This window comes from Bison bison, unplaced genomic scaffold (genome assembly GCF_000754665.1).
Source record: "Bison bison bison isolate TAMUID 2011002044 unplaced genomic scaffold, Bison_UMD1.0 scf7180017864079, whole genome shotgun sequence".
Taxonomy (NCBI): domain Eukaryota; kingdom Metazoa; phylum Chordata; class Mammalia; order Artiodactyla; family Bovidae; genus Bison; species Bison bison.
Window position 1 is genome coordinate 1,846,404 of NW_011494651.1, and position 24,804 is coordinate 1,871,207.

The 24,804-nt window shown below is 48.6% G+C and overlaps 1 protein-coding gene across 4 annotated transcripts in view; it reads left to right on the plus strand.

Annotated features, from left to right (window-relative positions):
* Nucleotides 1–24,804, plus strand: part of PPARA (peroxisome proliferator-activated receptor alpha) — a 73,666-nt gene that overhangs the window by 36,409 nt on the left and 12,453 nt on the right. For 3 of the 4 annotated variants that reach the window (XM_010837617.1, XM_010837614.1, XM_010837615.1), the window contains 4 exons: nucleotides 8,529–8,778; nucleotides 15,720–15,880; nucleotides 17,528–17,666; nucleotides 18,584–18,786. In XM_010837617.1, the coding sequence (XP_010835919.1) occupies nucleotides 8,571–8,778; nucleotides 15,720–15,880; nucleotides 17,528–17,666; nucleotides 18,584–18,786 (711 nt within the window). In that variant the 5' untranslated portion in view covers nucleotides 8,529–8,570. Of the gene's footprint in view, nucleotides 1–3,461; nucleotides 3,956–8,528; nucleotides 8,779–15,719; nucleotides 15,881–17,527; nucleotides 17,667–18,583; nucleotides 18,787–24,804 lie in introns of those variants that run through there. The other variant, XM_010837618.1, reaches the window with a different exon arrangement.

The following is a 24,804-nucleotide window of genomic DNA, read 5'->3' on the forward strand; positions in this document are numbered from 1 at the left end:
CTCTTCCCCTGTGCAGGACCCCACCCCCGACCCATGCTGCCCCAAAGAGGGTCCCAGGTTCTCTGGGGCTCCCTCTCGGAGGCTGGGCTCATTTCCCCACCGCTTGGATCTCGGCTCACCTCCGACTCGCTTTGACCCGCAGAAATTGGCCAAAGTGATGCAGTATTTACGAGTGAGGTCGCCAAGCTCCCACACTCCCTCTTGGAAGACGAAGGCACTTGCAGGAGCCCTGGGCTGGCCTGCTAGGATAGAGGCCACGTGGTGAGAAGGGCCCAGCCTGGACCCAGTGTCCATCCCCACTGACCCCCCCAGCCACCGTGACCCGCTGACCAAGGAAGATTTAGCCAGCCCAGCCCGAGTTGCTGACCCACAGAACTGTGAGCAAGCACAGTGGATGGAGTTCCAGCCGCTGAGCGGGGGGGTGTTTGCTGTGCAGCCACGGGTCATGGGTCCAGCCCCCTCAGTGTGGGTGATCCTGGCCTTCTCAGCTACTCAGTGATGTTTCAAGTCGTCTCTGCACACGGGCTGTGCCCTTTTCTTAGAAACGCCTCCTCACCCTTTTTCTTCTGCTGCATTTCTTTATGGCCACCTCTTAGCATTCAGCATGGACATCCCCTCCTTGGTGGAGGCCCCCTGACCCTCAGGGTGTCCCCAGATGGCCCTCATCACACTGACTCTGCCGTCTCTCGTTTATTTCTCTCTCTTCACGTCTGGGCTGCATAAGGCAGGTCCCTCTTGAGCCTCTGGTCCCCTTTGTCAGTGGACCAGGGCTGCCTCCCCTGCCCCAGTGTGGACCCATAGCGAAAGCGCTGCAGTAACTGCTCCGGAGGGCCTGGTTCCGGGTGTGCCCCTGCACCCCTCCCTGCCCCGTCTCAGCTCCCACACCCCTGCCCTGGAGCTGTGGGTCCCCCCTAAGAGGTCTCCAGGAGAAGCATGGTCACCAGCTCAGGGGAACGCACACAGCCCACCAAGCTCACAAAACACGGCTCCCATCCCAGCGGTGAGCCCCAGCTTGACTCGCATCCTGTCGTCCGTGGGATGTTCCTCCAACAGCCACCAGGCCCTCCCTGCCTGGGGTGTCACTGCTCAGGTCTGCGACCATCAGGGCCCCTGATCCTCCACTGTTGGTCTGTCGTCTGAGCGGCAGAAGCTCAGTGTCCGCCCCGCTGCTCCTGGTTCTGTCTTCTTTGGGTCAAAGCGTTTGTGTCATAAATATGCGTTTAATTTCCGTGGACTCTGGCTCACAACTTCTTACATTTATTTCTTAATTGAAGTCGACTTGATTTACAATGTTGTGTTCATTCACGCTGCACAGCGATTCAGTTATATGTATATACACACACATATGGTGGTGGTGGGGCTGCTCAGTTGTGTCTGACTCTGTGACCCCATGGACTGTAGCCCGCCAGGCTCCTCTGTCCATGGGATTTCCCAGGCAGGAATACTGGAGTGGGTTGCCATTCCCTTCTCCAGGGGATCTTCCCAACCTAGGAATCAAACCCGGCTCTCCTGCACTGCAGACAGACTCTTTACTGAGTGAGCTACATAGTAGCCTTATATGTATATAAGCCATATACAGTTTTTCATGTTCTTCTCCATTACGGCTCGTCGCAGGGGGTTGAATGTAGCTCCCTGTACTCTACAGTAAGACCTTGTCGTCCCTCCGCTCTGTGTAATAGTTTTCATCTGCTAACCTCAAACTCCCAGACCATCCCTCTCCAACCCCCATCCTCCTTGGCAGCCAGCAATCTGTTCTCTCTCTCTGTGAGTCTGCCTCTGTTTCCCAAGTAGGTCCCGCTGTGTCGTATTTTAGACTCCACGTATAAGCAACGTCATATGGCATTTGTCTCTCTCTGACCTACTCCACTCTGGTATGGTAATCTCTAAGTCCGTCCACGTTGCTGCTGTTGGCTTTGTTTTGTTCTTTTTATGGCTGAGTAGTAGTCATGTATCCGCCTTTGCCGCGTCCCCTTTATCCATTCGTCTGTCCACGGACGGGTAGGTTGTCTCCACGTCTCTGCTGTTGTAAATAGTGCTGCTGAGAACATAGGGATGCACGTATCTTTTTGTGTTGTAGTTTTGTCTGGATATCCCTCCAGGAGTGGGATTGCTGGATCACAGGCAATTCCATTTTTGTTTTTTGAGGGACTCCATACTGTTTTCCACGGTGGCTGCATCCATTGGCTTCGGTTCTCAGCTCACGCACCTTCCGTCGCAGCTGGCACCAATGCGTGTCCAAAGTGGCCACGTGCCTGTGATTATTTTGGTATCACCATCCACAAAAGTAAGATTATATTTCGGAACGATAACTCCATTTTCAGGAACATGGGAAGGAGTGGGTTTGAAGTGCTGGAACAGCTACATGATAGAGTGTGACCTTTCTGTAAAACTGGAGGGAGATTTCTTAGAAATGATTGGGAACATTCTCTTTGCACCTGTAAAGACAGGTGTAGAGGCTCACAACATCCTTTTGTCTCCCATTTCTGCCTGCCAGACTCTTGATTACAAAATTTCACGTCTTAAGCGTTGTTGGAAAAGATCTAGAAAGCTCTAGTCAAACCTATTGTGCAGAGTGCTCCTAGCATGTTTGATTTAATTCGTTAAAATGCACAGTCCTTTGTTTTCTTTTTATTGTACTCTGGAACTTTCTCTTCTGTTTCAGACGTGTTTCCTAGGCCTTTCTATACTTTGTTAATCATTATGCAGGCCCTAATGATTAATCTATTTCAGTGAACTTCAGGTGCAAGGTAAAGTTGCAGAGGGCTTTTTGGCATTATTTTGTTTATTTTGAAATGTTGTTTCCAGTCCTAACCCAGCAAGTTAAGCCAAAAGTCATCTCAGTAGTTGTGTAATCTCCATAAGGTGTACAGCACAGTATAAAGAATGTGACAAGGTAGTAAATCAGAGTCGATGAAAAGTGGAAAAATTCCTTGTCTGAAAGCTGCTTGTCTGCCCACAAATGGCACTCTCTTGACAAAAATCCCCTCTTTTACTTTTAATCACTCAGTGAAGTGTAGTCAGACTTACCCGAGTGAAGACAGCTGTCAGCAGATTGCTCAGAGGCAGCATTGTCAGGCCTGAGAAGGGACCATCTAGCAGGGCTTTACGGTACGGTAAGAACTGAACAGAGCCGGGTAAAGAGAAGCAAAGTAAAAGACTGATGTTTGCTCAGCTATTTATCTGGACCCTTTTGAGTCAAACATAAGTTCTGAGCGAGAGAACTCCAGCCTAATTCCACTTGTTCTTTTTCTTGAGTATGTGATGTCACAGCATAGAAATATGTTTAGATGGTGAACTTTTATTTAGTACTTTATTTCAGAGAACATTTGCAAAAGGCCTCCTAGGTCCAAGAAACTCTGTTAATGATGTATGTGCGCGGGGGTACTTCCCTGGCGGTCCAGTGGCTAAGCCTCCACGTTCCCAGTGCAGGGGGCCTGGGTTCGATTCCTGGTCAGGGAACTAGGTCCTGTATGCCACCACTAAGGCCTGGGACAGCCGAATAAACTAATTAAATAAATAAATACTTTAAACAAAAACTTTAAAAAGTAACGTAAGGGGACAAAAATGGGTGAGACACAGCAACACCCTCGGGAGACAACAGCCAAGTGAGTCCCTGCTTTGTTACTCCAATCAGATAATGAGACTTCCTGACTCTCTGCAAAGCACTGTTGTGTCACTGAACGTTCTCCAAGTCCTCTCTCTGCTGCTTCTCTGGTAGAGTCAGACTGGCGCTCTGTCCACGCCTTTCCTGAGCAGTCGGTGATGCATGCCAGTCGGCCTCCCAGGCCGCGGGCACGGTCCCCGTCTCAGGATAAAGGTGCACCCCCCGCCCACCTCCCCGTGTGAAGCCTGCCTTTTCCTGCCCACTTGGACTCCTGCTCACTGCTTTCACCGCGACACAAACAGCTGGACGTGACTTAGTGGCTGAACAACAGCAAACATCAACGGTGCCCAGGTGTGTGTGTGTGTTTCGTCTCTCAGGCTTAGTTTCATGGTTATGATTCACTCTGTTAATTTCTGTTTTTTTCATTTAATTTTGTTTTAAATCTCTTTTTCACTGCACCGCTCAGCATGGTGGGGTTATATAATTGTTCCCTGACCAGGGATCAAACCCACACCCCCTGCAAGGCTGAGTCTTAACCACTGGACCATCAATATTTTGACGGATCGGTGTTCTACTAAAAGTAGAATTTTAGCAGTTTACATTTGAGTTTCCCATATACGGGATACGGTTCTAACACTTAAGTTGGATGAGAAAGGGGAGAAAAAAAAATGCATTTAGAAGCCAGTGAGTCTCAGAATGGATCGTCCAGGAAGGGGGACGGAGTATGCATCCCCCACGTCTCTGTTGGAACTCGGCTTTATTACCGGTCAGTGTCCTCAACACCCACCACCCCATCGCTCGCTGCTCCCTGCCTGGAAACCGAGGCCTGTTTGACTTCCATTTGCACCACCTCCTGATGTCTTGCCTCTTGGCTACACTGGGAGCTGCTGAGACATCATTGGTGGTGTCTTTTTCTCTCTTCTAAAGCCCTGGAGGACCTAGGACCCTGGGCCAGGGCACGGTAACTGGCACCTGGCTGCCCATCTTGGCCGACCAGGCGGTGGCTGTGTTCTGTGGGCTCCAGAGGCAGGGACTTGCCGTGATCTTCCTGATCCCAGAGCAGAGGTGACTGGTGTGGAGGCCGGGTGTGCAGAGGCTGCCAGGAACCGCAGGCCCACGATGTACGGCGTGTGCCACGCGGCCTCGTCTTTACCTGTGGAAACGTCCAAAGGGCAGTGTCCCTTATCTGCTCTGGCTGGAAGCAGGCAGGGCCAGTGTGTCCAGTGATGTGTGGCGGCCGGTCCTCTGGCCAGAGGTCACGGTGTTGCCTCACTCCCCAGGGATCTCGTTTCAGTTCAGTTCAGTTGATCAGTCATTTTCCTACTCTTTGTAACCCCGTGGACTGCGGCATTCCAGGCTTCCCTGTCCATCACCAACTCCCAGAGCTTGCTCAAAATCACGTCCATTGAGTCGGTGATGCCATTCAACCATCTCATCCTCTGTCATCCCCGTCTCCTCCTGCCTTCAATCTTTCCCAGCATCAAGGTCTTTTCCAGTGAGTCAGTTCTTCATACCACGTGGCCAAAGTATTGGAGTTTCAGCTTCAGCATCAGTCCTTCCAATGAACACTCAGAACTTATCTCCTTTAGGATGGACTGGTTGGATCTCCTTGCAGTCCAAGAGACTCTCAAGAGTCTTCTCCAACACCACAGTTCAAAACCATCCATTCTTCGGCACTCAGTTTTCCTTATAGTCCAACTCTCACATCCTTTAGCTCTTCATTAACAGAAACACTGACGTTTCTCTCCATAAATCTCAGGTACCCTTGGAAAGCAACCGAAAGGTAAAATGATAAGATGGCAGAGCATTCCAGCTCCCTGTTGGAATGCCAGGGAGACGAGCATCGTTTGTAGTCAGAGCTGAGTTCCTCCGGATCTGCGCTGTCCTGGTTGAAAGATAGGATGTCTGCAGGAATACAAGCCTGCCTCCACCTGTGTTTTCCTTGCAGCACTGAGTATGACGGCACAGAGGAGGTGGTCGTGGCCCCTGCCTGGCTTTCGTATAGTTTGAAGTTGAATTTTATGGTGGAGGTAGTAAATTAATGACTGCACTTTGGAATCTTTTGTTCATGGTGGAAAATACCTTTTTCTTTTAAAAAAAAAATCTATTTTAGATGTGGACCATTTTAAAAATCTTTATTGAATTTGTAATATTGCTTCTGTTTTATGTTTGGTTTTTTTGGCCACAAGACATGTGGGATTCTAGCTCCCCAACCAGGGATGGAACCTGCATCCCTGTATTGGAGGGTGAAGTCGTAATCACTGGACCACCAGGGACCTCCCAGAAAATATCTTAAGGAATCCCTTTATCTCACTTGCCATTTGAAGAAATTCAATTATGATGCAGAATAAAATACAATAAAAAAAAAGCACAGATCACAGTCAGGTTTAGTCTGATTTAAAAGATGATAACATCTTCTCAATCATATGGAAGTTTAATGATTCCCTTTTCTTTTTCGCTATGGCGTTATCATTGACTATGATCATTTATTGTCAGAATCCTGGCATGAGATGTGACTCTCACAAAAGTATGTGAACTGGACCCATTTTTCGTTTCTAAAGGAAGGAAACCATCCCTTCATCTTTGCACTTGAAGCTGCTATTGATTTGCAGCTGGGCTGAGATGGGAAATGCTTTGACACAAGTACATTCCACAGGTCTGCTTTTGGCAGGGTCCTCTCCCTTGGTCCCAAAAGCCCAGCCTTCCGTGGTCATGGTGGCTCAGAGGGTAAAGTGTCTGCTCGCAACACAGGAGACCCAGGTTTGATCCCTGGATTGGGAAGATCCCCTGGAGAAGGAAATGGCAACCTGCTCCAGTATTCTTGCCTGGGAAATCCCATGGACAGAGGACCCTGGTAGGCTATAGTCCATGGGGTCGCAAAGAGTTGGACACGACTGAGTGACTTCCCTTTCCTTCTTTCTTTCTTTTCTTTCTTTCCTTGGTCCCAAGAGCCCAGCCTTCCGAGGTCGTGGAGGGACCACAGCGACCCCCCTCCACCGCTGAGCCCTGGCCAGGACTGGTGGCACGCATCCCTCGGGTCCTGTCCTCAACATGAGCGTGGGCCTCCCTGAGACCATTTCAGAAGCTGAATGTTGCCTCGTCGGCCTTGTTGGCGAGGAGAGACCAGGCTGGGCTGGGGGGTGAACTTGGAGGGGGCCTCGGGAAGGTGGGGAGGGGAGGTCGGTTCAGGCAGGGGGCTGGGCTGACGCTGGGGTTCTAGATGGGGAGATGACCCGTGCCGCTGGTCTTGGGGGCACGGGGGCCGGTAGCCAGGGCGAGGTGGGGAAGGTGTGTCACCAGGGCCCATGTTGTGCAGGAGACCAGGCCCTGGTCTGAAGGTCGCAGGAAGTGGTTTCAGAGGTGTGGGCAACAGCGTGAGCCCAGTCAGCACAGGGAGGACCTGTGCTTTGACTTTGTACCCGTGCTCCGGCTGCCCTCGGGGCGGGTCACGGGTTGCAGCGTCCGACAATGTTTGCTTCTCACCGTCTAGGTGGCACGCAGGCCAAGATTGGAGTGTGGGCGGCTTTGGTTCCTCTCAAGGCCCCTCTGCTTGGGTCACAGGGCCACCGTCCGCTGTGTCCTCACGGGCCGCCCCCCTCAACCATGTGTACACCCCCGTGTCTCTTTGTGTGTCCAGATTCCCACCAGCCAGATTGGATTAGGGCCTCATCTTAATGTAATCACCCCTTTATTATGTCCAAATGCAACCCCATTCTAGGGCCCTAGGGCTTCCCAGGTGGCTCAGTGGTAGAGAATCCACCTACCAGTGCAGGAGACACAGGAGACGCGGGTTCAATCCCTGGGTTGGGAAGATCCCTGGAGGAGGGCAAGGCTACCCACTCCAGTATTCTTGCCTGGAGAGTCCCATGGACAGAGGAGCCTGCTGGGCTACAATCCATTGGGTCGCAAAGAGTCAGACACGACTGGGCAGGCACGCACAGGCGTCGGGACTCCCACACAGGAATCTGGGGGGCACGCTGCAGCCTGAAAATGCCCGTGTAGAGAGCGTTCTTCCGCGTGTGTGAGTTGAAACAGCCTGGCACTGTCAGGGACTGCCCTGTTTAGATTTTTGTGACCCCAGATGTGCTCGTCACAGCGTAGTCACCTTAGGAACACCTACCTGCACGGCGCACCCCACGGGCACAGAGAACACATAATTCTGTCCCCAGCTTGCCCGCCAGCTTCCTGCCCCTGCAACCCCCCGGGACCCCAGCCGAGGACACCGACCCGCTTGTGCCTGCAAGTACCCCCGCAGGCATCCATCCTGGGGGCTCCGCACTTGCCACTACTCTCGCTGGACATTCTCCCCAAGATGTCTGCACAGCTGTCTGCCGTGTTCCTGCTGGGGTCTGCGCCCTTTTAAGTGAGGCCCTCCCTGGCCAGCCGTGTGGAGCCGTGCCCTCCCCATCCCCCTCCTGCATCCTTGCGTGCCCATCAGACAGTCCAGACGTGTCCCCACCGGAGGGGCTGCCCCGGGCCAGCGGGGACTAAGCGTGTGTCCGCTGCTACTTCCGTCTTCCTCCGATACACAGAGGGCACGGCAACGCTGAGGGAGTCCCGGCCGGGTCAGCTCTGGTTCCTGAGACGAGCTCTTGTTTAGAGATTTTTCATTTTGAGGGGAGTTCCCTGGTGGCCCAGTGGTTAGGATTTGGTTCTGCCACTGCCAAGGACCTGGGTTCAGTCCCTGGTCAGGGAGCTGAGATCCTGCAAGCCGCTTGACCAAAATAAAAAATAATAAGAATACAATATGTTCCTTTTCTTACTGAGCTTATCAAGAGTCAAGCGGAAGGAGAATGGCTGACAATGTTACTCTTTCGATTATGAGTTCAGGCATGTCCACTGGCCAGTGATGCTTCCATTCAAGGAAAGCCAGTGGCCCTCCGAGTCTCCAGTGTTTTCACTGACGGCTTCTCTCTCCTCCCAGGAGATCGGAGCTGGGCAGTGGGACCAGCTCCTCCCAGTGGAGATGGTGGACACAGAGAGCCCCATCGGTCCCCTCTCCCCACTGGAGGCTGATGACCTGGAAAGCCCGCTCTCGGCAGACTTCCTACAAGAGATGGGAACCCTTCAAGAGATTTCTCAGTCTATTGGGGAGGACAGTTCCGGAAGCTTCAGTTTTACAGAATACCAGTACTTAGGAAGTGGTCCAGGATCAGATGGCTCCGTTATTACAGGTAAGCGTACTACTTCCTGGAAAGCTTTACTCAGAAATGTTTTTTCCGCAGAGAACAGTGTTCGCGTCACCTGGAGGAGAGGTTGCGTCTTTCTGCCTTGAAATATGCAGCCGTGAGAGCGTGACATCCCGTGCCGCTGGGCTTTTGAGGCGTCTCACGGTGTGTCCTCTTTATAAAAGCTGGACATAAGTCACATAATGCTTGAAATTCAGCTGGCAGCTGCTTTGTTTTTTAATGGTGTGAGTTTATGTTTCTTTAAAGCAGAGACTCCTATTGTAATAAAAATCACTGTCTTGTCTGGAAACGGATATGAACCATCTCCCTACTCTTTTGTAAACCTTCATGTATGGGATGCATGAACAGCAAAGCCCTACTGCGCAGCATGGAGAACTAAATTAATTTTTTCACTGTTGTTCAGTTGCTCAGTTGTGTCTGACTCTTGGTGACCCCATGGACTGCACCACATCTGGCTCCTCTGTCCTCCACTCTCTTCCAGAGTTTGCTCAAATCCACGTCCATTGAGTTGATGATCTAACTATCTCATTCTCTGCCACCCTCTTCTGCTTTCGCCTTCCCAGCATCAGGGTCTTTTGCATATGATAAACCGTAATGCAAAGGAATATTTTAAAAAGGAATGTATATATGTATATGTGTACAACTGAATCGCTCTGCTGAACAGCAGAAATTAATACAATGTGGCATATCAACTATGCTTTAGTAAAAAAAATATTAAAACTGTAAAAAAAGAATTTTAAGATGGTTATGGTAAAAAAAAAAAAAGAACTACATTAAGCATCAGGCGAGGCAGATACAAAGCAGTAAAATGTGGGGTCTAGTCTGGTAGCCTCACTGGGAAAGAGGGAGTCGCAGCGCAGTCCATCTCTCTGGGCAACATGTAAGCCACCCCGGAGACTCCTCTGGAGGTCCAGTGGCTAGGATTCCAATGCCTCCACTGCAGGGGACATGGGTTCAGTCCCTGGTTAGAGAACTAAGATGCTGCAAGCCTTGCAGCATGCCCCGCCAAAGCGCCCTGGGGTAATGTGGTGTAGACCGCACCCTTGATTTAAAGGAGGCTCCTTTGGACGTGGACTTGACTCCACTGTCCTTCTTGGCAGGAGTGGGTGTTGGGTTGGGACTGGAGAAGTCAGGATTGGACCGGCCAGGAGGTGTGTGTGCGGTTTTCCCCTCCGATCGTGGATTATCCCAGCTCCCTCGGGAGAACCGAGAAGGTTCTCCCGGCAGCGTCTGGTGGCAGGTCTCTGTGCTCTTCCACCCCCACGGCTCCCCTTGTGTCCAGGGCGCACTCCCCCACCGTCTTCTCCCATGTCCCCACCCCAGGAAGATGGTTTCCGAGACTGTGCACTGACCTTCAGTGACGGCGGGAGAGGGAGGCTGGAGGTTGGCTGGCAGCCGTGTTCACGGATAAACCCGTGTCATGGAGAGCATGGTTGAGAGTGCATGACCTGCGAGCCTGCTGGGGTGGACGTTGTTCACCTCACACACAGGGGTCTGCACTGAGGTGGTGTTTGTGACAGGGCGTGCACCATGGCAGAAAGGAAGAAAGGGGAGCTTACAGAAAGTGGCCAGACACACGTCCTTGACTCTCGGCCACTGGCTGCTAAGGTGGTGGGTGTGGGGTCATCCATTTTTACTTCCCTCCAGTTCTCCTTATCATGGTTAGTTAAACCTTTTGATCATTTAGAATCATCTCATAATCCATAAAATCTTTGTCTCCTAGTTAGGCTTTTCATTGCTATTGTTACCAATTCATTTGAGAGATAAAATGATTTCTTATTTGTAAATTCGGTTTTTCATCCTTGTCTCTAATGGCTCCCTTGGTGATATTTCTAAGTTATGTAAATTGCAGATTCGGGAGGGCGCTCTGTAAAATGTGTTCACGGGCAAATTTACACCTAGGAGATTGGACGGGTGAGACTGTTTGCTCTGCCAGTCTGTATTTCCTGCCCTACCCCTGTAGCTGGCTTTATTGACATAAAAACTTCACATATCCAAACAGTGCAATCAGATGCACACACACACGGAGACTTGTGTAGCCATCAGCACAATCAAACGGCAGCCCCGGCACCTGAAATCTACTTGTGCCCTCGTGTAATCCCTCCCCTCACCAAACCTCCCTCTCTCCCACAGTAACCGCTGGTCTGCTTTCTATCTTCAGTCAGTTTGTATTTCCTAGAATTTTATATAGATGGAATCATACAGTGTGTTCTCTTTTTACTCTAACTCCTTTCACTCAGCCAAATTAGATTCATCTGCACTGACAGCGTGTATCAACAGTTCATCTTTTAAAATTCCCTGTCTGAGTTTACCATGGTCTGTTTATCCACACTGTTGATAAACGTTGGGTTGTGTCCAGGTCTTGGCTGTTACAGATGCAGCTGCTGGGAAGGTTCACGTACATACCTCTGTGTGAACGGTGCTCCCAGTTCTCTTGGGTAAATAGGAGTGGAAGGGATCATGTTCTTCTGCTTCTGTGCATGTTTTTTTTTTCCTTTACAGTTTATTTTTAGATACCATACATTGTGGATTTTGTTGATGATGGATATTTTGTAGTTACATAAATATTCTTAAGTCCTGTTCTGGGAGGCAGTTAAGTTTTAACGTGGAAAATGTTGATCCTTTCAGGTCCTGTGGTTAAGCTTTGTTAGATGGGCCCAGAGCAGTGCTGATTCTAGACGTAATTTGCCCCAGTTCTGAGGCAAAACCCTTTTGAGTGTTTTACCCAGGGTCCTGAGAATTCTGAGATACTCCATACTGTTCCTTCTAAGCATTTGAGGTTGCTCTTGGAGTATCTTTTCTTTATCTTCCTTTTTTTTTTTGGCCACACCCCACGGCTTGCCAGATCTTAGTTTTGCCAACCAAAGACTGAATCTGAGCCCTTGGCAGTAAAAGCCCAGGGTCCTAACCACTGGACCACCAGGAAATTCCCTGGAGTAGCTTTCCTTTCAGGCTCTCTCAGCTGATGGGGCAGACACATATGTGTACATACAAACCCACATATGTACACGTGTCTGTATTTCTATACACAGCTGTCTGTCTCTATGTTAAGGTAATATAAGTTCAAACAAATGTCTGTACCTCTAATCCACCACCTCATGGACCACTCTAGCCTCTTCTTCTTATCTGTGAGCTCATACTCCAACAGTATCCACCATCCATCCATCCATCCACCATCCATCCATCCATCCACCATCCATCCATCCATCCATCCACCATCATTAAATGAACATTTAGTTTTTCATTTCCAGTGTAGTGCCTTCTACTTCTGCTTCACTGACTACGCCAAAGCCTCTGATTGTGTGGATCACAACAAACTCTGGAAAATTCTTCGAGATGGGAATACCAGACCACCTTACCTTCCTCCTGAGAAACCCGCATGCAGATCAAGAAGCAACAGTTAGAACCAGACATGAAACAACAGACTGCTTCCAGATTGGGAAAGGAGTACGTCAAGGCTGCTGTATATTGTCACCCTGCTTATTTAACTTATATACAGAGTATATCATGCGAAATGCTGGGCTGGATGAAGCACAAGCTGGAATCAAGATTGCCAGGAGAAATATCAATAATCTCAGATATGCAGATGATACCATGCTTATGGCAGAAAGCAAAGAGGAACTAAAGAGCCTCTTGATGAAAGTGAAAGAGGAGAGTAAAAAAGTTGGCTTAAAACTCAACATTCAAAGAACTAAGACCATAGCATCTGGTCCCATCACTTCATGGCAAATAGATGGGGAAACAATGAAAACAGTGACAGACTTTATTTTCTTGGGCTCCAAAATCACTGCAGATGGTGACTGCAGCCATGAAATTCAAACATGGTTGCTCCTTAGAAGAATAGCTATGACAAAACTAGATAGCGTATTTAAAAGCAGAGACATTACTTTGCCTACATCAAAGTTATGGTTTTTTTCCAGCAGTCATGCACGGATGTGAGAGCTGGACAATAAAAAAAGGCTGAGCACTGAAGAATTGATGCCTTCAAACTGTGGTGTTGGAGAAGACTCTTGAGAGCCCCTTGGACTGCAAGGAGATCCAACCAGTCCATCCTAAAGGAGATCAGGCCTGACAATTCTTTGAAAGGACTGATGCTGAAGCTGCAACTTCAATACTTTGGCCACCTGATGTGAAGAACTGACTCACTGGAAAAGACCCTGATGCTGGGGAAGATTGAAGGCAGGAGAAGAAGGGGACGACAGAGGATGAGATGGCTGGATGGCATCACCGACTCAATAGACACGAGTTTGAGCAAGCTCCGGGAATTGGTGATGGACAGGGAAGCCTGGTGTGCTGCAGTCCATGGCGTCACAAAGAGTCAGGACCGAACGACAGAACAGCAAGTGCAGGGGCCTCAGAACTGCTCCCCCAGGGCCCTGTGGGGGCAACCTTACCGGCTCAGGACAATGACCAGGCGCAGTTCCCTTTTCCTCTGGACTCACAGACTCCGTGCATGCCCAAGGTCATGCAGGCGAACGTCTTCGTCAGCTTTCCCACAAGTGCTTCCCACACTGTGATATACTTAGGCTGTAAAACTGCATTCTGTGTGCGATTCTGGAGCCCCTGGACCTCCTCAATTATTTTTTTTATTTGCACACATTAAAGTTCACTCTGAACTGTAAAACTCTGTGGATTTTGACCAGTAAATAGGTCGTGTATTCACCATTACAATTTCATATGAATAGTTTCACCACCTTGAAAAAGCCACCGTGCTTCCCCCATTCAGCCCTGCCTCCCTCACCCCACTCCAGCTGCTGATCTTTTTACCACCGATACTCTGCCTTTCCCCAAATGTCAGATATTAAGAACTGCATATGTAGCCTTTCGGAACTGACCTTACCTACTGAGGGGCCTCTTGGCAATTAAGAATAAAGCTGCTACAGCGCTGTCCACAGTAGCCGAGACGTGGAAACCTCCTAAACGTCCATCGACAGAGGAGTGGATAAAGAAGATGTGGTGCATATGTAGGTTCAATGGAATATCACTCAGCCATTACAAAAAAGAAGTGATTTTTCATTTTTCTCAGCCATTTGGAGCAACATGGATGCAACTGGAGATTTTCATACTAAGTAAGTCGTAAAGAGAGAGACCAATAGCTTATGACATCAGCTATGGGTGGAATCTAAAACTCGACCAGAAATGAGCATATTTACCAAACAGAGACACACAGAGATAGAGCGCAGACTTGGGGTTCCCAAGGGGGAGGAGGGGGGAGGGGAGGATCGGGAGCTGGAATTCGCAGATGCAAACTGGTATATACGGCGTGGAAAAAAACACGGTCCTGCTGTGCAGCACGGGGACCCACGCTCAGTGTCCTGTGACGAACCGTAAAGGATCAGAATATAGTGTGTGACTGAGTCACTGTTCTGTACGGCAGCAACTAAACACGACACCGTAAAGCAACTATAAAGAATAAAGCTGCTGAAAACATTCACATGCAGGTTTCTGTGTGGACACACATTTTCAGATCACTTTTGTCAATATTGTTATTGTCGTTCAGTCGCCAAGTCTGGTCCAACTCTTCGCGACCCCATGGACTGCAGGACACCAGGCCTCCCTGTCCATCACCAAGTCCCGGAGTTGACTCAAACTCATGTCCATCACGTCAGTGATGCCATCCAACCATCTCATCCTCTGTCGCCCCCTTTTCTTGCCTTCGGTCTTTCCCAGCATCAGGGTCTTTTCCAATGAGTCAGTTCTTCGCATCAGGTGGCCAAAGTGTTGGAGCTTCAGCTTCAGCATCAGTCCTTCCAATGAATATTCAGGGTTGATTTCCTTTGTGATGGACTGGTTGGATCTCCTTGCAGTCCAAGGGGCTCTCAGGAGTCTCCTCCAGCACCATGTGCCAGTGTCTAGCAGTGTGATTCTTTAAGACTGTTTTGCTTCATAAGAAAGCGCCAAACGGCCTTTCAAAGCGGCTGCACCACTCTCTTCCTTAGAAGGAGAGCTTCTTTTCCTCCACGTCCTCACCATCATTCGATGGTGTCAGCTTTTTGGATTTTAGCCGTTCTAATAGCTGCACCGTGATGTCTCGTTGTTTTACTTCACAGTTGCCCAGCGACCATTGATGGGGGGCATGTTTTCATGTTCTTGCTTGCTCTCTGTGTCTTCTTCAGCCACATATCTATCCGGATCCTCTGTTTTTAATTGAGTTTTTAATTTCATTGCTATTGAGCTGTAAGACTCGTTCATGTATTTGGGATGCAGCTCTATTATTGCGGATGTGTTTTGCAAATAGCTTCTCCCAGTCTGTGGCTTGTCTTTTCATTTTCTTAACAGTGTCTTTTGCAGAGCAGGCGTTTTTAATTTTAAGAAAGCCCAACTTCTTTTTTTCTTGAGTTGTGCTTTTGGGTCGCCCTCATGGATTTTTATTGTCTTTCTGGTGCAATTTACTGAGTTAACAATTACAAAAGGGCTGGAAGGGAGGATGCAAAAAAAAAGCAACAAGTTCTGTGTGGGACACTTCAGTTTTTGGAATGAAGAGTAAAGCTGCTGTGAGCATTCGTGTGTATAGGCTGCTTGGGAAGTGGCCTTTTCTATGGGGCCGTAATTTGGTCCATTTTGTTTTGATTTTTATGGGTTAAAGGGTATAGTTGTTTTTTGTTTTTTTTTTCAGTTGGGGAGTCCCTGGCTAGGGGAGCTTCCAGATGTCCCCGCCCTGGTCGCTGTGGGAGGGCCGGGCCAGGGCTGACACAGGAAGGGAGCCCTACCCAGCAGCTGACGCCTCCCCAGTCAAAGCCCGGGGCGGTGGGGTGGGGGGAGTGGAGGGCGGGAGTGGTTAGGCGGGGATCGGATCCTCAGAAAGCTGGTCTGGGTGCTGGATGGAGGGCGGGAGTGGTTAGGCGGGGATCGGATCCTCAGAAAGCTGGTCTGGACGCTGGATGGTGAGAGCACGGAAGCTCATAACCCGCCCCTTCCTTTCCTAGACACGCTGTCCCCCGCCTCGAGCCCCTCGTCCGTCTCCTACCCCGCGGTCCCTGGCAGCGCCGAGGAGTCATCCAGCATCGCCCTGAACATCGAGTGTAGGATCTGCGGGGACAAAGCCTCTGGCTACCACTACGGCGTCCACGCGTGTGAGGGCTGCAAGGTACAGGGACCCTGGATGCGGAGAAAAGTGACCTTTCAGGGACCACGTGTGCTTCCCTTTATTTTATACACAAATGTTTGTCGTTAGTAAGAAAGATCTGCTAAAGGGCGTCCCTGGTGGCTCAGTGGCAAAGAATCCGCCTGCAGTGCAGGAGCCGCAGGAGACTCGGGCTCAGTCCCTGGGTGGGGAAGATCCCCTGGAGAAGGAAATGGCCACCCACTCCAGTATTGTTGCCTGGAAAATCCCATGGGCAAGAAGAGCCCGGTGGGCTACAGTCCATGGGGTGACACAGAGTCAGACGCGACGGAAGTGACTTAGCACAAGCACGTTAAAGCTGTTGATCAGAAACTGACCCCAGTAACACGTTCATTTCTCTCTTTGGAAAGCCTGTGGTATATTGCTGGACTGCTCTTTATTCGTGATGTGGAAAGTGTGCTGTTTGAAGGAGAATGAACCACGTTAAGGCTGCTCCCTTCATGGGGACTCGAGGTCAGACAGCTTCCGCGCACATTCTCTCTGCATCATCCTCAGAAGGCCGCGGAGGGCAGTGGTGGAGCCCGCAGCATGTGCCAGCCAAAGGCCAGAGCCCGGGCAGAGTCCTCCCCGATGCTGCGGCACGCCCCGGGGTGTCCTTTCTGCCGGGGCCCGTCCACCCGAACCGCGGGCCCCGCAGCGAGTGCCTTGCTCCTTGCAAAGCTGTCTTTCCGCCGGGCCACGGCTTAGTCACCTTTGTTTACTTTGGGTTTTTTAAAAGTTGTTTCTCACTGGGTAAAGTTTAAGATGCTTTTATAAAGCAAGAAAGTTATTTACAACCAGCTGCTGCTGCCAAGTTGCTTCAGTCGTGTCCGACTCTGTGCAACCCCATAGACGGCAGCCCACCAGGCTCCCCCGTCCCTGGGATTCTCCAGGCAGGAACACTGGAGTGGGTTGCCATTTCCTTCTCCAGTGCATGAAAGTGAAAAGTCAAAGTGAAGTCGCTCAGTCGTGTCGGACTCCTAGCGATCCCATAGACTGCAGCCTACCAGGCTCCTCCATCCATGGGATTTTCCAGGCAAGAGTACTGGAGTGGGGTGCCATTGCCTTCTCCATTTATAAGAAGCTAGCCTCCCTTTATTGTATAATCTTTATCTTTTAGAGAGTTTATATTCTCCCACAGAAATGCTTAGAACACTTTCATCACCCAAATGGACCTGTTCTCCAAGAAGAGAAAGTCACACTTGTAGAGTCTTAGCTGGGTGGGGTCACTCTTTGGGAGACTGTGTGCCTTCCCAGGTGAGGTGGTATTGGTATTACTTTGAATTTTGCCTCATTTTCTTACTTTTCCTTTTCCATGGAATGAAATTTCAAATTTTCAACCTGCCTCAATTATATCAGACTTAAAAAAAAAAATTACGAACTTTATGTTTTTATTTGCCCGGGCTGTGCTGCACATGGGATCTAGTTCCCCAACCAAGGATCAAACCCGTGCCCCCTGCACTGGGAGCTCAGTCTTAACCGGGGGAGTCCCTACATTGGACTTTTTAGATGAACCATGTCTCTACATTTAGTTCATCTTAAAAGAGAGAGTAAGTGAACAAGAAGCGTGAATAAAGGAATGATGCTGATCATCAGTTCCTAGTCGTTAACAAACTGTATGTTAATCCACAGGGTTTCTTTAGGAGAACGATTCGGCTGAAGCTGGTGTATGACAAATGTGACCGTAGTTGCAAGATTCAGAAAAAGAATCGGAATAAGTGCCAATACTGTCGTTTCCACAAGTGCCTTTCAGTTGGGATGTCCCATAACGGTAGGTAAGGTTGTCTCTCAAACTTCACCCACCCATGCCTCCGTCTGCCTCCCTTGTGGGCTTGGAACGTGCTGTACTTTGAATGAATGTGCTGCAGCATTTAATATTCAGGTCATTTTGTAACACGAGAGCCTAAGAAAGTAAGTCTCAGAGGGCAGAAATCCAGTACAGCCCTTGGTGTTATGGTTAGAAACTTCAAATGGTGAAACTTGGATATAAGACTTTGCAAACACTTGGAAATCACAGAGATAATGTTCAGATCATATATATGAAGTGTGTGCCATTTCAAACATTTTACCATAAGTTTAATTATATTCAGTCATACTTTTATTTTAATTATTATTATTATTGGGTTTTTTTGGCCAAGCCATGTGGTATGTGGGATCCTTTCCCAACCAGGGGTCAAACCCATGCCCCCTGCATTGGAAGCATGGAGTCCTAACCACTGGGCCGCCAGGGAAGGCCCCCTACTTTTAAATTTAAAACATGCCAATCACTACGTGAAAGTAAGTTTAAAATAATGTTCATAAGAGTTGCTCGTCTACCTTCTGAAAAAGAAAAAGGTAATAGTTAACTCCTTCTAAGGCTCACTTTCATCTCCTTGATTGAAAGGGTCAATTATACACTTAATGACATCAAGTGACCTTGAGCCCGTCCTATTGATGAAGTGAGTAATGGTGCTATTTTTACTTTAACCTTTTGGTTTTGAAAGTCTAGGCTACATGGAGTGTGAGCAGCACGCCCACCGCTCCACAGGGGGAAAGCTGAGCCGTGAAGTGTGTTCTGACTTCCTGCTGATGTTCGCCCACAGTTTGCCCCGTAGTGTGAACTTTCCCTGCAGCTGTTAGTCATCACTCCCCGTTACGTCCTTCATTTCTCTGTTTCCCATGATTCCGTGTCTCCCCTCCGACCCCCAGCGATTCGTTTTGGACGAATGCCAAGATCTGAAAAAGCAAAATTGAAGGCAGAAATCCTTACGTGTGAGCATGACCTAGAAGATTCCGAAACCGCGGATCTCAAGTCTCTGGCCAAGAGGATTTACGAGGCCTACCTGAAGAACTTCAACATGAACAAGATCAAGGCCCGGGTCATCCTTGCCGGGAAGACCAACAACAACCCGGTGGGTGGCTCTGCTCTGTTAGTTACAGTCTGACGGGCTCCCTGGGCAACCTGTCAGCTAGAGTCGTGGCAGAGGGTGGAGGAAGTATGTTCTGAATGTTGGGAAAATAATATTTATCCCCGAGGCAAACGACAGACAATGCAATGGAAACATTTTCATTCAGAGACTGTGAAACTCAGCCTGACAGCAATTCCCATCCATTGATCCACCTCAACGCTCCCAGCAACCAAGTTAGTATAATGACTGTGTAATTAATGTGCCCCAAAACTCTGTTTAATAGTTTACCAGATTCTAGAGCTGTATCAGTGATTTTTTTTTAATCTCAGAAAATTAACCCATTCCCTTCTGACTCAGAATATGCCCCTGTATCCTTGCTCCTAAAAAATACTCTGTCCTCACCAGCGTGCCCCATTCCTACCCACCCCTCATCTTTCCAGTGAGAAGCAAATGACATCTCCGGGCTTAGAAGGGGTCCTTTTGTTTTCAGTAACTTTATTTTTACTGTCTTTTGGACAGTTCTGGACCTTCTTGGGAGCAGCTAAGAATGCCCCTTGTGGGCGCTGACACTTGCCTGCCCAGCTTAGTGCCACCCGGCCCCCACCTGGCCCCCACCCCACAATGAGCCCAGCCTGTCTCCGTTATAGGACTGATCTCAGAGTGGCCTTCAAAGCGGGGCATGGCCCAAGGTTGGCAAATCAAGACGTTCTGCCTCTTCCCTACGAGCATGGTGCAACAGGTTTAATGTGTACTAATGAGTAGCTTGAAGCCATCCCTATTGGGAATTACAAGCTGGAACTTTTAGTCACAGGAAAATAAAGCATTTCACAAGCTGCTTACTTTCATGAACACACCCAGCCTCTTTTCTACTGAGTCTTTTCATTCTTTGGTGATTTCTCCAATGAAACAGGCTGAGGTACTTCAGAAGGGTTTGAGCTAACTCTCGTTAAATTGGTAAAGCTGCACCCACGCTGCGCCAGCACAGACTCAATCCTTTCCACATCACGGGGGTGAAAGCAAAGTAACCTTTCACCTTTGAATTTCTACCCTGGAAATGATTGGTACAGCCCCGAGTTGTTGTCGTTCAGTCGCTAAATCATGTCCGACTCTTTGTGACCCCACGGACTGCAGCACACCAGGCTTCCCTGTCCTTCATCATCTCCCAGAGTTTGCTCACTCATGTCCATTGAGTCGGTGACACCATCCAACCATCTCATCCTCTGTCGTCCCCTTCTCTTCCTGCCTTCAATCTTTCCCAGCATCAGGGTCTTTTCCAATGAGTCAGCTCTTCCCATCAGGTAGCCAAAGTATTGTAACTTCAGCCTCAGCATCAAGTCCTTCCAGCGAATAGTCAGGGTTGATTTCCTTTAGGATTGACTGGTTTGATCTTGTAGTCCAAATTTTTTATCTCTTTGAATCTTTTGAGATGTTGCCGAGATCTTCTACTTCTCCCTTGGGTTTTCAGAATGTAAAGCTAACTTATAAGTCATCTTTACTCTGAGCCGAACACTCTTCTTTAATATTAACTTGATTTCTGTAGAGTGTCTTTCCCATACCCCACTGAGGTCCACGAACTCCGAGGAGGAGCCCGTCATCCAAGGCCAGTGGGAACCTGGACAGCTGAGGACTGTCACACAGTGGCCTGGGGAGAGGAATCTGTGTTTTGGCCTCAAGGAAATAAATAATAGACAAGTAGTCTAGGATTGGGTTTCACTGGATAGGAAAAATGGAGTTCAGGGTATGGCTAAGGGTCCATCGCCCGCTTCTGCCCCCACCTCCAAATTGCAGCATCACAGGTACCAATTTGAAAGGGAGTGTCCAGGGGACAGTCACTGCCTTTGATGACCCTGTGTGCTCCCAGGTGGGCTCACCTCCCGCCCATGCCCCATATACATGGAGACATGGCCCTTCCCCTGTCTCCCTGGCCTGCCCAGGGCATGCCAGAGCTTGGGGCATCCAGCTCGGGGCCACAGGCTCTGCTACTCCATCTGTGCTCAGACAGAGGTAGAGCTGCCCAGGCACGGTGGACCTTGCTGACACCCCCTGCCACCACACCCTGGGGTCTGGCCTGCTGTGCTACACTGAAATATTATACCTATAACTTCAGTTGTCAGTAGGCTGAAGAACACACTGTTTTATATCGAGAAACGTGTAGTAAAACCTCATCAAGAGCTTATTAGATAATGTCATCCAAAGCGATTCTGCCAAATAACTCACAATTAAATTTCTCCTAAAAGATAGTGCTGCCTAAGTTTTCACAGAAAATGCTTTTTGAATGTGTTTCGGAAATGAACTCTTATAAGGAACATCATTGACACACATAGAACACTTCAGGTGTGAGGGGAAAAAAAGTAATGGATCAGTGAGGGGAGCCTTCTGGATTTGGCCCAGAGCGATTCGGGGTGGGTGCTTCCCAGATGGCAGTAGTGGTAAAGAAGCCACCTGCCCATGCAGGAGACCTAAAGAGACCAGGGTTTGATCCCTGGGTCAGGAAGGTCTCCTGGAGGAGGGCATGGCAGCCCACTCCAGTATTCTAGCCTGAAGAATTCCTTGGACAGAGGAGCCTGGCGGGCTACACTCCACAGGATTGCAAAGAGTCAGACATGACTGAAGGGACTTAGCATGCATGCCTGCACAGTTCTGAGGGGAAAGTGGGCAGCTTTCTGCCTTATGCTGTTTAAACTTTTTATGATGTGCTACATTGATTTGAAAGGACCACCTGTAGCATCAGTGGTACCCCACTCCAGTACTGTTGCCTGGAAAATCCCATGGATGGAGGAGCCTGGTAGGCTGCAGTCCATGCGGTCGCTAAGAGTCGGACACGACTGAGCGACTTCACTTTCACTTTCATTGATTTGAAATGACCACCTGTAACATCAGATATATTCATATTCAAGCTTGAGTAGAAAAGGCACATTCCAAAGTTAAATGAAAGCTTCCAGGACTTCTAAAATAGTCTAATGGAGAATAGTTCTCAATAAAGTTTGGCAAACTTTCAAGGGTCTTACTCTACAATTTCTCTTTGGCTGTAATAAACATGGTTTTAAACGTTCGCACTTGTTTTGAATCCAAATGGTTTCTAATTTTGCCTGTTAATGAGGCCTGCCTTCTAAAACCCAACTGATAATTTTATAAAAATGAAATACTCGTTACGATCGAAGTCTTCGTTTATGAGAGAATATTTCACGTAAAACCAGTCCAGGGCTGGCGTCCTGGCTGTGTGTCCTGTCTCACACCGCCCCCCGCTTAGCGGGCCCTGTGCTGGGGTTTCATGCTCTCTGTCACTGTCTTGAAAGTCTTAATTGCTTCTGAGTAAGTGACTGGCATGTTGCACTGGGCCCTGAAAATTATGTAGCCAGTCTATGCTAGTCCTATGAAATGTCTTACCAATAATAATAATAGGCATTCTGCAGTCAAACAGTTCTTTTTTTTTTTTTTTAATAAATTTTTTTAGCAGGTGATTTCTGTTTTAAAAAAATATTTATTTGGCTGCATCAGGTCTTAGTTGAGACATGAGATCTTTCGTTGTGACTCACAGACTCTCTAGTTTGGGCTTAGTGGCGTGGGATGTGGGATCTTAGTTCCCCGACCAGGGATTGAACTGGCGTCCCCTGCATGGCAAAGCCTTAACCGTTGGACCACCAGGGAAGTCCCTAACCCCATTCTTAAAGATAGACAGTGTACACTCATTATGTTAAAGACGCTGGCAGGACCTAACTTCATTTAGCTCAGTGTTTTCCCAGTTTTTTTTTTTTTTTTAACAACAAAACTCATTTTAAAAAAATTCATTGAACATTTTTATTTCTGCTGAATGTGCTTTTAAAAAGTCAGTGATCTGCATAAAGTCGAGGTGGCCTTATATTGTATTTTCTGCAATTGAGGCAACACTGCCATCTATTCTTTAAAAATATTTCTCTAGTCCACTTTAAATCTGAGCTCCAACTTCATAGAAACTGCCCCCAAACTTTCCCCCCAAAATGGTCAACCTGGCCTGCTTTTAAAGTCTTTGGGAAAAGATAATTTTAGTCTTTCTCCATCAAACTGGAGATTGCTAGAAATTTGGCTTTAAGTTTTGTATTCAGGATGTTTGCAGTCCTACACAGATAATTTAAAAAATATTTCCTTGCCTCAGATGCGAAATCAGATCCTTTTTTTTTTTTTTTTGGTCCAAGACTATCTTGCGAATGCTGTTTAGACATTTCAAAGACAGTGCGTCAGATTACCCCAGCACCTCCACCTTTGTGCCAGGGACACCCCACAGGTGCCCTGCAAGTGGCTCATCCCGATGCTCGTGAGCCCAGACAGGGCACGCGTCATGCCGTGGGGCCCGGAGGCTCTGTCAGTGATGCGATCTGCCCACTTGCAGAGTGGTTCTTAAAATCACTGGGCTGCTCGTCCACTCAGTGCTTGTCCAGCGGGGACTGAACCTAACGCCTCAGCCTGCTTCCTCACCAGCCTGTAGAAGAGCCAGCGAGCTCCCTCGGAGGCTGCCATTTCTCCTGCTCCGCATGAAGGTCGGGCCACATTTCAGCTGCAGTGTTTTCTGTGCCCGTTTTCCCAAGACCCACCAGAGACACCATCTCTTCTGAGCACACTGCTCCACGTCCATGACCCACCATCTCGTCTGTCCTCCACTGTGTTAGCCGCTCAGTCGTGGCCGACTCTTTGTAACCCCTTGGACTGTAGCCCGCCAGGCTCCTCTGCCCACAGGATTTTCCAGGCAAGAACAGTGGAGTGAGTCGCCATTCCCTTTTCCAGAGGATCTTCCCAGCCCAGGGATCGAACCCGGGTGTCCCGTATTCAAGGCAGATTCTTTACCATCTGAGCCACCGGGGAAGCCCCTAGATCTTTCTAAAATGATAGGACCGGTGGGTCTAGATGCACATGGTAAGGCCACGTTTAGGGAGCTGCCGCAAGCATTTGGAGCTTGTGGAGACTGTCTCAGAATGTGGAGCAGTGGTGGGGAGATTTCAGTCTCCTGCACCAGGAAAGGGGGTCCTGTGAGGCTTTCCGGTTTATCCCTAGAGAGCAAGGGTTTAACGGTGCTTGTTCATTCACTTCTACACAGATAGCCAACTTTCTGAGTCACATTTATTTACATGCGAAATTTATTCATTCAATAGTGTTGGATAAGGATGGTTATCCCTAACATTCATAAAATGGAAAAACTAAGAATTACTGTATGAATAATATCCCTGGAGGAGGGCATGGCAACCCACTCCAGTATTCTTGCCTAGAGAATCCCATGGACAAGAGGAGCCTGGCGGGGCTATGGTCCATGGGGTCGCAAAGAGTTGGATACGACTGAATCCACTTAGTACGCAGGCATGTAACGAATAATTTACCAAGTGAAAGTGAAGTCGCTCAGTCGTGTCCAACTCTTTGCAACTCTATGGACTGTAGCCCACCAGGTTCCTCCATCCGTGGGATTTTACAGGTAAGAATACTGGAGTGGGTTGCCATTTCCCTCTCCAGGGGATCTTCCTGATCCAGGGATCAAACCTGGGTTTCCTGCATTGCAGGCAGATTCTTTACTGTCTGAACCACCAGGAAATCCCAACTTACCAAAAGTTCATAGTTAAAATAGAACATATTCCCCAATGATCAGTGACTATGATCATTTCATTTGTTTTATCACTTTTCATTGATTTAAATATGACTTTGCCAAAATAAATACTAGGATTTGGTTTTTTTTAGAGTCTCTGAAATAAATGAACCATTATTGTTTATAGCTCAGGGCCTGAAGCCCTTGTAGCTCAGGGCTTCCCTTGTAGCAAAGTCGGTAAAGAATCTCCCAGCAATGTAGGAGACCTGGGTTCGATTCCTGGGTGGGAAGATCCCCTGGAGAAGGAAATGGCAACCCACTCCAGTATTCTTGCCTGGAGAATCCCATGGACAGAGGAGCCTGGTGGGCTACAGTCCATGGGGTCGCAAGGGTAGGGCACAACTTAGCAACTAAACCACCACCACCATTGTTTATAGAAAAAAAAGAATTATTGTAATGATTGGCTATTGCAGTAG